Source organism: Epargyreus clarus, unplaced genomic scaffold, assembly GCF_041222505.1.
Source record: "Epargyreus clarus isolate Ecla_fem2 unplaced genomic scaffold, WU_Ecla_fem_2.2 ptg000023l, whole genome shotgun sequence".
NCBI lineage: Eukaryota > Metazoa > Arthropoda > Insecta > Lepidoptera > Hesperiidae > Epargyreus > Epargyreus clarus.
The window spans coordinates 7,711,337-7,729,195 of record NW_027332230.1 but is presented as its reverse complement, the minus strand read 5'-3'; the positions used below and the strand labels follow the sequence as shown (position 1 = coordinate 7,729,195).

The 17,859-nt window shown below is 33.8% G+C and overlaps 3 protein-coding genes across 3 annotated transcripts; 1 reads left to right on the top strand and 2 right to left on the bottom strand.

Annotated features, from left to right (window-relative positions):
* The first annotated feature begins 4,588 nt into the window (after positions 1–4,588).
* Positions 4,589–9,284, top strand: cass (apoptosis inhibitor cassowary). Its single transcript, XM_073085408.1, has 8 exons — positions 4,589–4,806; positions 4,912–5,073; positions 5,959–6,303; positions 6,503–6,700; positions 7,033–7,227; positions 7,422–7,700; positions 7,881–8,042; positions 8,133–9,284. The coding sequence occupies exons 1-8, from the start codon at positions 4,732–4,734 to the stop codon at positions 8,421–8,423; spliced, it is 1,707 nt and encodes a 568-aa protein (XP_072941509.1). The 5' UTR covers positions 4,589–4,731; the 3' UTR covers positions 8,424–9,284.
* A 248-nt stretch (positions 9,285–9,532) lies between these two features.
* LOC140751899 (solute carrier family 22 member 1-like) lies at positions 9,533–13,845 on the bottom strand. The gene is made up of 8 exons (XM_073086005.1): positions 13,041–13,845; positions 12,596–12,675; positions 12,324–12,483; positions 11,517–11,843; positions 11,198–11,422; positions 10,459–10,676; positions 10,151–10,350; positions 9,533–9,759 (listed from the first exon to the last, which is right to left on the bottom strand). Exons 1-8 carry the CDS (start codon positions 13,253–13,255, stop codon positions 9,568–9,570), a joined length of 1,617 nt encoding a protein of 538 aa, XP_072942106.1. The 5' UTR covers positions 13,256–13,845; the 3' UTR covers positions 9,533–9,567.
* A 1,212-nt stretch (positions 13,846–15,057) lies between these two features.
* On the bottom strand, positions 15,058–16,975 carry MED7 (mediator complex subunit 7). Its single transcript, XM_073085620.1, has 3 exons — positions 16,642–16,975; positions 16,177–16,445; positions 15,058–15,839 (listed from the first exon to the last, which is right to left on the bottom strand). Exons 1-3 carry the CDS (start codon positions 16,828–16,830, stop codon positions 15,635–15,637), a joined length of 663 nt encoding a protein of 220 aa, XP_072941721.1. The 5' UTR covers positions 16,831–16,975; the 3' UTR covers positions 15,058–15,634.
* Positions 16,976–17,859: the final 884 nt, after the last annotated feature.

Sequence of the window (17,859 nt, the reverse complement as noted above, 5' to 3'; positions counted from 1 at the left end):
ACTGGCCGTTATAAAATTATGATTGGGTCAAATCTGCACAATCTCCTTTGCCCAATTCGTAGGTTAACTGGTATCTGAAAATCAAGTTTTAAAAAATTTCCTATGATTTAGGCTCATTAATTGCCTTAAATCGTAGCTAGCTACTACTTGTAGCTCCATGTTTGCTTATCAGCCTTACTGCCATTGTCCGTAGTTTCTGAGGAAATTTAGGAACAAAGAAGTAGGTACCTTTCTTTTTTGTTTACGAGGGGGAAACCTTCAAAAGGTACCCGACGACGTGGGACCGACGCCGGGTTATGTGGGATTTTTACCGCACTAAATCGCCCGGTGGCCGTCCTCAGCGCTTGGTGGATCTCCGACGGAACACAACCGGAGTAAAGAAGTAGGTAGGTACCTACAATTTCAATCAATTTATGGCAATATGAGGTAATCTTGTGGTTGAACCTCGGAATTTCAATCTGGGGTCCGCATTGCGAACCCAAACACGCATCTTTTCTTTTTCCGAGTAATGTATTAACCTACCCGATATATCTACCTCTTACGTAACCTAAATACTTACTTACTTAAAATTAAATATCACTCAATGGGAAAAAAATGGAAATGAGGGAAACAAATAATTCTCCTGAAATAAATGAAACACTCCTGAGAATTAAAAAAAAATGTGTGTGTATTAGTGTAGGTACTACATACGTAGGTACTACACACGTAAAAACTGAAACTTCTTTATGACATTATTTTTCGAAAAAGGATCTACTATTTACAACTTTACTGACCATAGACATGGATACAAATAATACAATTAGGTTGGTATTTCACCTTATTACTTTTTTTATAATATAAGGGTAGCAGACGAGCATGCAGTCCACCTGATGGTAAGTGGCTACTGCCGCCCATGGACATCTGTAATCAACTCCAGATAGGATTAGATATTCCTACCTGAGGTCGGCCACAGATGCGCCGCTACCCCTGAGGACTAAGTTGGAACGCCTCGGAAAAGTATGTCTCCCTTACCACACCCTTCAAACCGGAACACAGCAGCGCCTAACACTGCTGTTATTAGGTAGAAATAGGTGTGGCGGTGGTGCCGCCGGAGTCGAACCATAAAAGGTCCTACCACCTTCAGATAACTACTAAGATTATAATAGTATTTCATTAATTATAATAGAATTAATATCTACTATAATTGTTATGTATCATGAGAGGGTCAAGGTAAATATCGCTATAGTCCGCGCCAAGTCTCCCAAACTGCCAGTCCGTTCTGAAGTTGTTGCGAGCAGATGTAGTACATAGATGTAGTCATATAATTTGCTATGGCGACGCGATTTATTTCTATACTCAGAGCGGACTAGCAGTTTTACACAGACTACCTATACATCGATGAAGAAGTTTCACTTCAATACGTCCCAGTTTGCACGTAGCTAGCGCCAGTATTCTATGGGCTGAACCCCTCTCACTGAGTGGAAATCCGCGTCAGGTACCAGTGTGACGCACCCCTAAGCAATTTAAATCTAATAAACCTACAGTAAAACCCGTTTAAGACGATTTCATAGGGACCCAACCAAAAACGCGTCTTAAGCGAGAAAACGTATTAAGCGGGATAAGGCAAAACTATAAGACCTTCAATGGATTGAATTTCGTAAGGTGCCACGTTGCCATCAATAGAAGAATATTCAGGAAAACCCTGCAATATCACGTGTTGTTCTTCTTCTTCCACCATGACGTCAACCCCGTTATTCCGGAAACCTGCTTTCTTGAAACAATTTTGAATGGTTTCAAACATAATAGCTTCCGATGCCGCGGCAATTTATGATTCCCTGATCCATCGGTTGTAATTTGCTTGCGCGCATTTGAAATGTCGGGCGGGTTGGCTTGCGTTCGGCATTCGAGTGTTCCTTCAGCCAGTTACGAATTAGGCGTATTAAACGGGATGTCGAAGCGTATTAAGCGTTAAGAAATGTATGAAAACATGTCTCAAAATGCATGGACTAGCGGAAAATGGCGTATTATGCGAGAAATCGTATTAAGCGTGATCGTCTTAAGCGGGTTCTACTGTATTATTAAATATTCGATACTAAAAGATTTTCATTTTCATAATAAATTATTATTAATCGACTTCAAAAAAGGAAAGAGGTTCTCAATTCGACTGTGTTTTTTCCATTGTATTTTTTCATAGGTAGATAATTATAACGTAGGTATAGGTACCTAAACTTTGCATATTTTAATTCAACCAAATTAAAAGAAAACGTTAAACAATAAAGATAGGTAATTTAATTATATACCTAATGCAATATTAATGAAAGATAAGCAATTTATATAAGGGAATATTAATGAATATTTGATAGCAACTTAACGAAGTTAGTGGTAGGGTTTTAGTAAACACATGTATGCCTGCTTTATTTTGCTTTTAAGGAATTGATATTTATTGGCTTAAATTTCATATAACATTGCATATAGGTACCTACACATATTTCCCGCCTGAAGTAGGTATTTTATTCACACAAAGGATTACGTCGTCCATCTCGTATAAAAATCGAATGACTTTATGAAAGTTATTTTTGAGAAATAATTGATATTTGAGAATGTTGAAATTGATTAAAAATAGTGGTAGACCCCTTTGTGGGTAGTTTGCGTAGGCACTAACGCCACAACTTAGCCTAACAACAGCAGAGTTAAATGCTGTTCGTTGATTTTAAGAGTGTGATGAGGAACACTCAATCTTCAGGGGTAATATGGCCATCCTCAGGTAGGATGTAATTCACAACTGGTGGTGATTAAAGACACGGAACAAGAAGTGATTACAGATGTCCATATGCGCCATTAGCCAGCTCTTAGAAGGTAGACAGTATGTCCGTTTTTTTTACTTCGATATTAGATATAAAAGAACGTTGTCCCTGTAGTTCCGGGACTAGAATAGGGCTACGGTATCTCCTGCCTGTCGTAAGAGGCGACTAAAAGGGGGCTTCCGGGGTTGCGGGCGGCAAGAGTGGGAGCTCGAACCGCCCGGCCAGCGGCCCCGGGAAGGACGACGGTATGTGTGGTCGCATACCGTCGTATACACCAGATGGTGTGGCGAGCGTCAAGCTCACCTGGGCGGAGCCCGACGGGGCAACGCGCTTAGAGGACTCCGGTTGCGTTCCTTTGGAGATCCCGGAGCCCTCAACGCAGCGCAGAGGACGGCCACCGGGGGGGTTTTAGTGCGGTAAAAATCCTACATAACTCGGCGTCGCTCCCACGTTGTCGGGTACCTTTTGAAGGTTTCCCCCTCGACAAAAAAAAAGAAAAAAAAAAAAAAAAAAAAAAAAAAAGATATAAAAGAACGTATAACTATGTTGAAATTTATATAAAATTAACTATGTACACGTAGAAAGTATTTAAGGTTAATGTAACATATTCGTGTTTCAAGCATAGATTTCAAATGAAAACCTACCATTTTAACAATACCTACAACGTTCGCATATCCTTTGTCAATTGTTATTAATGTCATTATGTTTTACTTTTTTATACTGTCAATCAGTTCACATTTTTGACATCTTGACGTTTTGTCACTTGTGTTAGACATTGTCTATGATTAGTGGTAATAGAAGATCCAGACTTGACGGTTGGTATTGATATGACGAAAACGCAAAATATTTGTTGAAATATTTGATGTATTCGCATTGATGCATACGTGCAATAAAAATATAGATTGATTTAACAATATGAACTAACGTTAATTGTATCATATTTTTTCCTTTATGGCTATTGTGTTTGCACGATTGTGCATGATAGAAGCAGGATATTAGAAGGAAAAACGTATATTATGTAAGTCCTTATTTTGTTAATTCTAATATCAATTTTGGTAAAAGAGAAAGCAGATATTGAATAAAATATAAGTTTTACAATCATTATGAAAATATAATCGGTATTTCTGTCAAAGAGCCATGGAGAGGAGCATGCTGGGGATGGGACTGAAGGACAAAGTCAAGATTGTGGATATTAGGCGAAGAACAATAATTTCTACTACATATTGACCGTATGAAGTGGAGATGGACAGGACACATGTTCTGTTGTAGAATAGAGAAGTGGTGCAAGCAGGTGATGGTCTGGTACCCACGGGATCTAGGCCAAGAGGTCGAAAAACAAGGATGTCCTTGTTTTTCGACCTCTTGGGAGGACGACCTAAAATTAACATTAGGTCCCCTCTGACTTAGAATACTAAACGATAGAACATAATGGAAGGAGTTGGAGGAGATCTATGCCGCAAGGCACACCGAATCAAGAGATATTTTATGAAAATAGAGTAACTAATGTATTAGGAAAAAAAAATATATAATTAGGAAATAAAGGGCTATTATTAGATTATTAGATATAAATAAATTACTAAATATAATAAGTAAAAAAGAAACAATAAACTATGTCAATGATAATTTGCCAATTTGATACAGACAATAAATTAAATCATTACGAATATACGATCCGTAAATGTACCATACTGGTAAATACAGCAGAGTCTAGACGTGGCATTATATTTTATCTACGTATTATCTGTGGATAATTGACTTCCTGTTCCGCAATTTTAATTGGTTACTCTGTGTAATTATGGACGTTTGTTTTATCTATGGCAAGGGATACGAAATGAAATCTGTATCGGAATTCGTACGCGTCTTGGGGAGGTTTATTCATAAAATTGAATCTAAATACTAAAATTCATCAATTTTTAGGCAATAATATATATATTTTTCAAAAACAAGTATGTCGTCAGATAATATAGACAAGTTGTATCAAAACTATGGCATTCTTGCTGAAGCAAAGGATGATATCTCAAAGGTAACCTATAACAAATTTTAATGATTAGATTTAGTAATTAGTTGCTTTTTTGATAGTAGCAGAATAGCAGAATGACTAATCATCATGATTTAATATATATTTTAGCATGAGAAAGAATATTTGGAAATATTAGCTGCGGTGAAAGGATCCGACAAGGAGAAGCGTTTAGCATCACAGTTCATTGCGAAATTCTTCAATAGCTTCCCGAATTTGGCGGAACAGGCAATCGAGGCGCAATTCGATCTTTGCGAGGATGATGATGTCGCTGTAAGTACAATGAACTACAGTTTTTTAATATGTTACAATAATTTACGATAGTGTTGTATTCTATATTAGTCATCAGAGCATTTATCTGAACAGCCCACAAACTTCAATCGCCTGATTGCTCTGGATAACCATGTCAGATTATACTAATTGATAACGTTTTTATAAGGGTTACAAACAGTAATGCAAACCCCTTACTACGCCTCAGCTGTCGGTCTGCCAGATGGATCTACTTCTTGTACATTAATAGATCCTTGAAATTTTTACAGAGTGTGTATAACTGTGGTTGCTAAAACAACAAATAAAAATGGGGGTCACTATACAAGAAACCGCTATTATTCTGCCTTTTTTGGTTTATCTTTTGGACCGTAATATATTCACAAAGCATTTATTTCTATGGCTACTATGATATCAAATACAAAAGACAAACAATTAATTAAAATTTGGTAATATAGAACCTTCCATCTGCAAGCTCTAACCCCTCTTCTTGGCCAATTTGTTTGTTTAGAGAAGAATTTTTACACCAGATTATTTGAAGTTACTTGTGTATTTTAATGATGTAGATATAATTATCACTTATCAGATAAATTATTGCCAATTTTAAAAAATGTACAACAAGTGTAAACAGTACAATTTACAAAATCAAACTTGCTGGAGAGGGCATTATATTTTTTAATATGTGTATTTATTAAACATTCTATATTCTCATATTAATACAAAACTGATAACTGTGACACTGACCCTTTGATTAAAAATGCCCATGCCTAATATAGAACTTAACCAAACTTTATCTTTCTACTATAAGATTTTTGATGGGTAGTTGATTGTTGTTTTTAAGAGACCGCAGGATAATTCAGGTACTTGACGATATTTCTTTATAACTTTTAGATTCGTAAGCAAGCCATCAAAGAATTACCAGTCATGTGTAAGACTAACAAGGAACATACACAGAGAATTGCTGACATCCTAGCCCAACTTCTACAGTCAGACGATACCACCGAAATAAACGTAGTGACTAACTCTCTACTGACCATCTTAAAGATTGACCCCAAGGGGGCTCTCGCAGGCTTATTCTCTCAAATACACCAAAGCACAGACAATGAAGTCACCAATGAAATTGTACGGGAAAGGTGCATAAAGTTTTTGGCAACTAAAGTAAAGCAACTGGGCCGGGAAGTTATCAATAAGGAAGCTGAAGATCTAATTATTGCTGAGTGCAAAAAGATATTAGAGGCAAGTTTTATATAATATAATTTATAGATATTTATGATCCATAATTATGTAATTTTTATCTATCAGAAACTATCGGATTTTGCGAAATCATTTTACATTCGTAACCATAATATCAGAATCCCACATGATATTTTCGACAAATCCAGATCCACCCATGACATCACTATTATAATATTAATTGTGTTATTATATTTCATAGGATGTTGTTGCTGAAGAATTTGAACACATAATGGAGATATTGACATGGTCTCGATTGGGAAAGTTGCCTGCTGGAAAAAAGGAACTTGTTCAACTTGTGGCAGCCTTAGCCCTGACACCTGATGACTGGCATCCAGAGGACCCAGAGTATGTGGACAGGATTATTCAGTGCAGTCAACATGCATTGCCATTATTTTCAGTGAGTATTTTTTACACACTAGACCCGTATATATGCTTCTTTTATTATTATGAGTCTTCTTTCCATGCAATTACATGCATTACATGCGAATACTTGAATTTATAGGTTAACATTTTTGTGAAGGTAATAAAAGATTACAGATGCTATGATAATGGATTACATTAGATATAACATTTAAGTTACACTACACAGCTTTTCATTTAATATTTTTTATGATACATTTAGTTGGGGGGTTTTCAAAAAACTTATATATAAATACAAATAAGAAAAATGCTTACTTTTTCATAATTTTTATAATAAAGAGTATTTATTTTTTAAATTCTATTTAACAGTCACAAGTGGACTCTAACCACTTTGTTAATTTCTTCTGCGAACACATCTTGAAACGATGGAGTGAGATTTCTACACCTGAAGGAGGAAGCGACTGTAAACTGGAGTTGTTGAAGATTTTTGCTGAGATCACTGAATATTGTGGAGAACTCGAAAATGCGCAGGAAAAAATTAACACTGTGTATGACCTTCTTATGGTATGTTATTCAACTTTTTTACGTGATTTGATAATGATTTCATTTTTTATGATCATATGTTGATCACAGACTGTTCTGGAGTAGTTTTAGACAATCTTTAAATAGATTTTTGGAGTGCATAGAAAAGACATGTCTCATAATATAAATTATTTTTATATTTAATGCAATTTTAATTTGTATTTATTTATCTACAGAACTATTTACCAGAAGCACCAGTAGATAACGAAGAAGACTCTGGAGAAAAAAAAGAGGATGCAGAAGAGAAAACAGAAGAAAGCAAGTCTCGATCAACGGCTCCCTCGCTGCAGTTTTCACATGTGGAATGTGCTTTATTCGCCCTGCACTCTCTTTGCCGGAAAGCACCCGATGCTCTTAGCGCCGACACAGCACGACTGAAGGCACTTCGTTTACGATTACAATATACAGCTCGCCTTACTCAGGGTTATATCAAGAAGTTAAAAGAAGTCACACAGGTATTTAAGTGTAAACCTTATGATGGTTCATGATTACAAACTTGGTAACCGCAAGATAGATTGAAACAACACAATAATTAAAATAATAGTTTAGTATGCGTCATGCTGTCATCCATCCTTTAGGGTAAAAATCTGGCTGTCAGCTATTCTGTGTTGCTAATTATGACTTTCTTATTTCAGAGCAAGAAAGCCGATGATAATTCTGAAGAAAATAAGTTAAAGATTGTTGCTTTGAAGACAACTTCTAATATCAATACGCTTATCCGAGATATATTCCGCACACCACCAAGCTTTAAGAGCAAAGTCCAGTTATCTTTCGAATCTAAAAAGAGTGAAAAAGATGTAAGTTAAACCTCTGTTTCATACATCAACTTTATAATATTTTTTAAATATTTACTCATTTAGATTTACATGCATATCGTTCTTCTTCAGGATAAAGAACCTGTCAGCTCAGATGAGAAAGAAAAACAATCGCCTGGACAAAAACGGCACCGACCTATAACATTTGACAATGGCGACAAAAAAGAAGCCTCCGAAAAAAGATCGCGTAGTGGGGACAGAAACTTGAAAATGTATACACCACCTTCTGGCAAATACAGCTCCAGACTGAATTCTAATAATGGGCGGTTCTCGGAATCAAGCTCTGGGAGAGGTAGAGGGGGCTATGGCAGACGAAACTTCCGCTATAGTGGTGCACCTTACAGAAGGCGGAACAATTATTAATACCCAGACATTGACGCAACTTACATGACAAACAAGATTCTAATTTTTCAAGTTGATGTTGATTATGATATGCACATAAATATTGTGCGTCACAACTAAAAACAACTTAACTAATAAAGTTGCAATAAAATAAAGGTCGGGGATTCTAATGTGATCTTACTTTGTGGGACTGATCCGCAAATATGACAAGATTTTTTAATTAAATGAAAATTTTAATCCATTTTGATTTGTGGGGACTGCTGTTTTTTCGGACAGCGGACTTTTTCTGCGTTGGCTAATATTTTTTAAGGTTGGTTAGGTGGTCTAGGTCTCTGTAGCAGCCCAGCGTGACGAATATATACAGAAATAGGTAAGTTTAGTATTACAGGTTCACAGGAGCTGATGCCAGGACTCTCCATTTTAGTGACCAGTTGTTTATAACAAGATTAGTATGAATTTATCTCTTATAAATTTATTTAGTATATGTAATAAAGCACTTAAGGTATAGTCACATTTAAATAAGAAATATTTAGTCCTCTCTCACACTGAAGTGGAACATCACTGCATTCAAACGTAATGAATACCGTGAGTATTACTTATTCATTCTATTATATAGGTTTCCATCTGAGATGCCTTAGCGGGCTGAAAGATTAGCAGTATGGAATTCAACACGTATACAGTAAGTAGCAGTAGTAAAGGACTATTCCTTTGAATAATTATTAGTGTAATTTCTGAATTTCAGATCGCAAATTGCAGTTTGTTTGATTTATTGTTTCAGATTCTCTGGGGGTTTCTTTGACTGTACAAAGAAACACCGCCGTGAGGATTATATTTCAAAGGATGTATTTTACTTCGTAAATTAATAAAACATTTCCGTAATAATTGCATTATTTTATTTACCTAAAAAGCAAGCTGCTAATGTCCACTTATTTAATGAATTAATGACGTTGAAAGATATAAATTACAAAATATCTAAAAACAGCATACACATGTGAAGCGAGTAGGCGGTATGAAAAAACCAAGAGGGTCAGATTCTGTTTATTGTTGGTTTGGCGCTAGGTAGTATGGGATCCCAGTGCAATATTTGGTCCCATTAAATCTTAATATTGTTATGTAAAGAGTAATTAAGTAGGCATTCCATACTGGGCAAATTGGACTGCAGTTCCTATGCAACCGATACTCGTTTAAGATGAACAGAGGAATATTTATGCTTTTTCCGCCCAAAGGATTGTGCTTCTTCAATCGTCTCTGGTAGTTTCGCATTTAGGGTTTCCGGTAACAGCAGTGACGAAATAACAGCACCGATACACATTGCAGATATAATAATGCTCGGTAAGCGTTCATCTATTGGACGTCCCTGAAATTACAAAGAAATAAAGTTCAGTTTTCTTTGTATTTCCCGCCAAATCTTACGCAGAGACAATAGTGACAATACTTTATCTTCCCTTTACTTGATGTCTTCTCGGATTCTCAGTATTATAGCCACTTTTTCGAGGACAAGTGTTTGCAGATGCAAAAATTGGGAATTCAAATTATTCCAAAAGATATATCATCGATACGATTCAACGTTAACGAACATATTATAATTATTATTAGTACATACTTATGGGCACGGTATACGAATATGCAGGTCCATTATCTACTTATTAGAAGTGTGAGGTAGGTATATTTATACACGTACATACTTATTAACTTGGTTGATATCTCTTTTTTGTTTTATTTATTAATATAATATTTACAAAACTTACCAAATATAATATGTAGGGAGCCATAACAGAACCCAAACTTGCGAAAACATTCCCCAAAGCCAGCCCTGACTGCCGTAGACAAGTTGGGTATAACTCCATCGCAAATAGATTAGCTGCATAGTACGATACGGAATTGGACATTCTTATAATTATGTTAAGTATAGTTCCGATCCACCAGAGATGGGTCCATAAATAAGAACCTATAAAATTATTAAAGTTTTAGGATTTTTTTAGTATCTAAGGTATTTATTAAGTAACACTTAATGTGCCTAGTAATACCTACAATGTTGATACTTAAAAAGTCTTACTTGATTCTCGAAAAGCAATCAGAAACCAAGCTACTGATGTTATGGAAAAGGACAAAGCTCCTGTATAACGCCGCCCCAAACGGTCTGCAAGCCAAGCACTTAAGAAATTGACCGGTATTTCAGATATTGTCTGCCAAGAAAACTCTAAATAAGGGTTTGCGTCAATTTTTTGACCGATACTCAGCACTTGCGTAGTAAAGCAAGCATTTCCAACAATCCTGAGAACAAATTATAATTAATACTTAATATAGATACTGTTCAAGTCACTAAAAATCTATTATTATATTTAAATCTTGAATTAATATTACTCATTCGATATAATAATTAAAATACTAATTTAATCAATAGTTTACACAGATTCTAATTGTTGTTCTTATCGTTATGAAGATGGCGTTGTAACATTAAACTCACTTCACTACTAACTAGATGGCAGCACAGGTCGAAGGTGGGGTCGTTATCCGTCTTGGTAATAGGAAGGGAGATGGAAAATTATAAAAGGTTAAGACGGGTCTTTTGTTATTCATCAGTGGTACTAATAAGTAAAGTACAAGGCATTACGTGGTGTTCTTATTTCAAAAAATACCCTCTAACAATACATAATATGAGAGTAGGGTTAGGTACTCATACATATATTACGAAAATTCTTCCTCAATAAACTACACATATACCTACTCATAAAAATACCAAATAGGTTTGTATGTTTATTAAAAATATTTTTATTTGTTCAATAAGTGCTTACCATAGTACAAGTTGTAGGGTTGTATAGAGTGCCAATGTACGACCTGAAAAGAGAGCTAGAGGTCCGAGGGATTTAGAGGTACTTTCTGGTTTATAACATAGTAGTTCTTCCTCTGTCTTTTGACTTAAAGTAGTTTTATTTATTTTAGCCATACGTTTTAATTGTTTAACGCATTGTTTCGTCTTGCCGTTTGTGAATTGCCACCGAGGGGATTCAATTATATTCCTGTAATAATTATACAGTTACTAGGAAGATGTTTCAAATTGTATTAATTAAGCCAAATGACAGTAGAGATAAATGTGCACAACTGGGTACTTACCATGAAAATAAGAAGAATACTATAAGAGGTATTGTGGTAACAATTACAAATGTTTTCCAATCTTTGACCCACCAATAAATGAAGGGCATAATAGCAACAGCAAGAGAACCCGACGCAAAACGTATGCAGGTTAACATAGATCTTCTTTTAGAAGAAGTTATCTCTACACATATAATTGTGGCGGTCTGCATCGCTGACCATGTAGCAAATGAAGTCAGTAAAGATCCAGACAAGAATACTAAGAAAGATCTACCCGGTAGTAACGAGATGATACGACCAATTAAGGTTAGAGCCATCGTTACAATGTGGGTTAAACGGCGGCCATATCTGAAAAAAATATGTTCAAAGTTTCCATTACATACCTGCCTAAAAACATAGTTATCATACATACATACATTTTATGTATTTAAGTGAATTTTATTATTAAATTCCATTTAGTATAGGTATCAGCATGAGCGCCGTCAGGTTTATTTTCAGGGAGGTGCATATCCGTTTGGGCGTAGCGCGTAGGCTACTATCGAAATGGTCTTAAGAATGGAAACATTGAATGAAGCTCGGGGCCGAAAGTGGCGGCTACCTACGTATTTCAGTGATTATTTGGTGCTGATGACCTTTTTTCGATAAAACACATTTCAGATATTTCTTCGCCTATGTACTTTTCGACTAGGGGGTCCTTGAAACTTATAAATGCTGCATAGCATATTTTGCTTAACACAAGCTTTTCATTTTTGCACATGTAGGTACGTACCTATAACATGATTACGTAATCATTGTTATTACAGCTAAGATTAAAATCAGCCAACTTACGTATCTCCAATCCATCCAAAAAACATCGATCCTATCAGCTCAGTAATTTTACTATACGCTAAAATATTTGGGATGTATATTTCCTTGTCACAAACCCAATCTTTTTCGGAGGCAACCGTTGAACCATACCAAGTTTTATCGTATTCATATTCATCGCAACCTATAACAATAATTTCTGTCTTGTTATTTAATTGAAATATATTTTTAATAAAAAACTTTCTACATGTTTTTGTTTTTTTTTTCAGTTTGTTGTATTTATAATACCTACTTACTGCGAGTTAAATTATTTTCATTTGGATTTAAATAAATTGAACAAGTGTCGAATTTGATATTCCCATGTATATTTTCATGCCTGTAAAAAAAGAGTTTATTATAATACCTACTTCTGTTTTGTAACTTGGAATTTCAAACAATACTATGTAGAACCACAATAACTGTAAAGCATGCAGAATATTTTATGAACGATCATTGACATATTGTTTACGACTTTCGGATAGTACCTGGATCACAAGATTCTTGGTGTTAAAATCCCCTGTCCAAACCAATTAACTAATCACACTTCGCACATCAATGAGTTTACTTTACAAACATATTCGTATACGAAACATTAGGTTTGTTTAATAAAATTAAACTCAAGTGGAAATGTACTTCATTTTCAAACTTCAAGCAAGTAGATAAATTACATACATACTTTTCGATAAAAATAGTATATCTTACGGAATATATTTTAGTTTCCAGGCCTCGTCCGTCACATTTAACGCCTTTTTGGGTGGTTTGCACGTGTAAGGAACAATGACCAACGTAAGTATCATATGCAGGTAGACCGTCGACCATAAAGCTGATAACACCATGTTATTAAAAAAATCAAACTTTTTCTGAAAATATCCTCCTGTTTCTACTTCTGATAGTGCACGATCATAAACAGAATCCATTTTTGGAAATTTATTAAAGTTATGTAAAAACAATTTTTAAAATGATTATGACGGTTGAATCGTCTTCACGGGCTTTGATACTACGTTCGTAGTTACCACTAAGAAGTCTAAGAGCAAATAATTCAATTTAATTTATCAACGTTATAAGAACTTAGCCATATTTTATCACTATCGTGCATTAGGTTCTGTTTAAACAAGATTCTTGTGGGTGTCATTGTTTGTTTATTTAAATTCATTGTCAATACATACAAAGATAATAATTAAATTAAATAGTAATGCGCATTTCTATTGTAACTTTAATTGGCCAAACCTACGAATTTTATTTTATTTCTAGGGTAAGTAAGTTAAGTACCAAAGTTCCTAACGTATTGCACTGCATCAATAGGGCGTTATATTTGTAATAAGGAAAGAAGATAATTATGGCGATTATATAAAAAAAAGTTATTATTATATATTTTTTTTAATAATTAAATTTAAATAATGTCAATTTTTCGATTTTTTGGGGTGTTGCGTTTATGCAGTATGCTTATTGAAAAAAGATACTGTCGATAGTTGTTCATTTTTCGATAGTATTGGTTACAATTTAGTTATCTCAATAGTCACAAAGTACGTAACGACATTCAAATAAGATTAATTATGTACGGTATGCAAAATTTGCCTTCATTCTAAATATTTTAAAATTTAAAACATATCGTATATAATAAGTTTAATATATGATATGTTTTAAATTATTAACATAAAGTGAAATTAAGAATTATGTCGTCTACTATGATAGTTGCATTTGTACGACAAAATATCGATGGTATTATTTTCCAGAACTTCTATAGTATCGGTAGTATCGGTAGTATATACTGAGTCAATGCCATTATTACATCGATAGTGATAATAGAATCATTACTATCGATGTTCCACTTGATGGTAAGGATCTCCTGCATGAAAATTATCGATCCTGTTACATCACTATTCTGAGCACTTCCAAATTATAACAACAGATATTAAGGTGGGCTAAAGCATACTAATAAAATTATTAAACAACACAAGTTAAGGTAAAATTTAATTTAATGAAATTACTCCTAGTTAATTCTCTCACGTGTTTGACTTGACTTTGTGGAAATCCTTAGGTCTTAGGTTTAGTAGTAGTAGGGTAGCGGGGTGTCTTAGGTATTCGTCAATTAACTTCAAAAAGATCTGCACGCTTTTTCGAGCTATATTCACATTTGGCTTTTTAAACTCACAAGTGGCAACACTGACGAAAAATAAATATTTAGTAAATTAAGTTCCTGTTACAATAACATGTTTTTCTTTTTGATAATATTTTTTTCACTCGTAGCTTTGATATAGATATTATATCAATGACTTGTAGTTACAATCATATTATTATTATTAGTTATAGGTATGCACCATAGAAGAGAAATCAGAAAAGCAAGCATGAATTCTTGACGTCACGCGGCATGCGCCTTATTAATAAAGACAACAGTGAACTAAAATATATATTTTTATCTTTCTATTTGTAAAAAAATATTTAAAACCATAGTTTTGAATTACTGTGGAAACGCCTAGCAAACAAGTGGTCTTGGCAGTTAAAAATTGTAAAAACGGGTCATGTAGTATGGGGATGTTCCCTAAGGTTGGGATAAAAAAAACATTCGCACCATTTCCCAACAGGTGGTATTATAATTAAATTTTGTATACAGCTTACGAATATTTTGTTCGAGGAACATTGCGAGTTATTATCCCATGGTATTCTGTAGTGTTGAATTATGCATAATAAATACAGAAATTTGCAAATGAAATACGAAAAAGATATATAACAGGTTTTTATTTCTGGCATTACATGTTTTGATTGCAGTTTTCATTATATGAAAATGTAATAAGAGAACACTGTGCTACAAAACAAATTCTGGTATTATGACTCAAGAGACTACTGATAGGCTAGTTCATAAATGTGTTATTTTTTCATATATAAATGTTTCCCATTACTGTTATACACAATATTGCTGGCTTTATTTGGAAATATTTTATACAGCATTTTTTTTTGTTTTACAAATATCATACAGCATTTTCTTTATTGTCAATGTATTTTAATATCCTTTGTTTGCGACAAGTCACATGTGAATTGGTTTCGAATCAAGTAAAATTCCTTTTCCATCATCCATCTAATAGTCTCCATGTATGACTTTATATTTCCTTGAATGTAATACACATATATACACAGTGACCAGTAATCAGTATAGCTTCAGAACAGAATAGTTTCAGACCGTTTTCCTCATGTTAGCAAGAAAAAAGTTCTGATTTTGTTCTGTAGAAATTTTAATCATGACAATAAAGCAGTGCATATTGACTCTCAAAATCTTCAAAATAAAAGTGTACACAAGCTTGTTATCTCATATTGTCAACAACATGACACATGATGCGATCAAGTTCGTAGCATGCATCAGCATTACTATTATCACTAGGACTACATTCCATTTGTTCCAGAATTTCAGTTGGTACTTTGTAATTGGTCTCTATTTCATTCTGATCAGGCAAATTCTGTAGTGCATTTTGTAGAATGTCTTGAACTTTGTCTAAGTGTTTTTGGAACCTGAAAATAAAATATTACTTGTGAGTTTAGATATTTGAGGGATACATGATAAGTGTACACACTATTTGGTAATATATTAGTATTATTAATTTAATAATAGTCCTAAACAATGTGTTTAAAGAGTTCAGAAATATTCCATACAGAATACTTTTTATGCATCTTCATAAAAATATACTGTGACATTATGCCATTCATTGAAACTATAATTTGAATTAGTAATTATAATTAATTAATATTTATCCGAAAATTTAAGTTACATATTATACAAATGTTTCAAATCCCTAGAAAACATCAAACAATTAACAAAAAAGTTTAATAAGAAATTATAGAACATTACCTCATAGCAGTTTCCACTCTCTGGCGTTTCTGTAACTCCATCATCACTCTTAATGTCTCCCTTGCCTGATGTGGTCTAAACTCATTCAACAAATGATGAATATGGATAAACAACAGGCTCAGGTCTTCAACTTTTTCTGCACGTTTCGGTGAATCAGGGCAATGTACCAATAAATCTAAGAGATCCAAGAAGTTTACCAATAATGAGTGATTTAATTTTTTCAGCTCTCTCCTTCTTTCAAAGTGCATAGGATATAGTCTTCGAAAGCCCTGAGACATAAGAAAATACACTTGATATTAATAAACATGAATTCATAGAATGAATAATGTTTTTAACTGTAAGAAAATATACTTCACGCTGGAAGTGAAAAGAAAAACAATTATTTCAGAAAGAGATACAATGCACATTAGATATTTAAGTAGTTTTAGAAAAATAAAACCTCATTATGTCATTACAAAAAGTTACCTGACTTTCCAGAGATCTGATTATAGTGTCATCAGCATTAAACGCATGCCCAAACATTGAATATGAATCATGAATAGGACGAGGTGGTAATGGGGCCTTGTTTCTTCGGACATTTTCATCTGTATAAAAGTTAATGTACTGCATTGGAGGCAGGGGCAGCGAGCTAACTTGAGCCGTTTCGGACGACATTTTCTCGACGGGTTTGGTTAGTTCAGTATTCACAATGTTTATTAACAAACACTCCCAGGAATTTTATATGACGCTGGAGGCGAATCGATGTTTTCACATACTTAAATTCCCAATAATATTTTTTATTCATTGACAAAGACAATGAATATATTATTTTACTCTTTGCAATGAATCTATGTGAATGACGGATGTGACAACAAATGTCAAGTTAAACGTTTTACATTTTGCTTATAAATTTTTGGCCTTTGCTTCATTTCTTTCAGCCTCATTTGATTTCATAGCATGTTGCGCAATTACCTATTTTCCTATATTGATTATATTCCTATGGAAATTTCTTCATGGAATATTTGATTTGGAGGGACAAATTTTTATTTTTATTTTTCTTAATTTAATGAAAATGTTGTCGTCATTGCTATTTTACCATGTGAAAATTAAGTAAGAATAGGAAAATTTTAACGATTATCTATACTCACATATTATTATTATTATTATTATAGAGAATCGGTAATAAACATGTTCAAAAATATATTGACAAATAATAAAATAAAAGTAAGAACTAAAACCTCTTTATCTGTGAAAATAGAAAAATTGTTTATTGGTTTTTTTATATAGTGTTTTATGGATTGGCCTTGGGTTCTTGCTTTTCAGCCAAACTTTATTTTCTATCAACATTATGAATCTATGTAAGTTACTATGGTTACTTTACTCTTTGTTATGACACTATAGACAATAAAACCTAACTATTTTCAAAAACCGCGAATAGAAGAATTTGTATCACTATTTAAAAATTTATTCTTCGACGTTTAGTATCAGACACAAGAGTAATTAGATCTTCAAGACCCATTATCTAAAATCCGTAAAGAAGCGAAACCACTGTATAACTGGCCTTCTCTTTAAAGTTAAAAATGAACATAACAACCAAATTGAAATTCTTAAATATTGGTTTGTATCCATATTCCACTAATGCCACTAAACGATCTCTAATACTTAGAATGACGTGAATCGTTCCGATCTTTCAGTGGAATATGT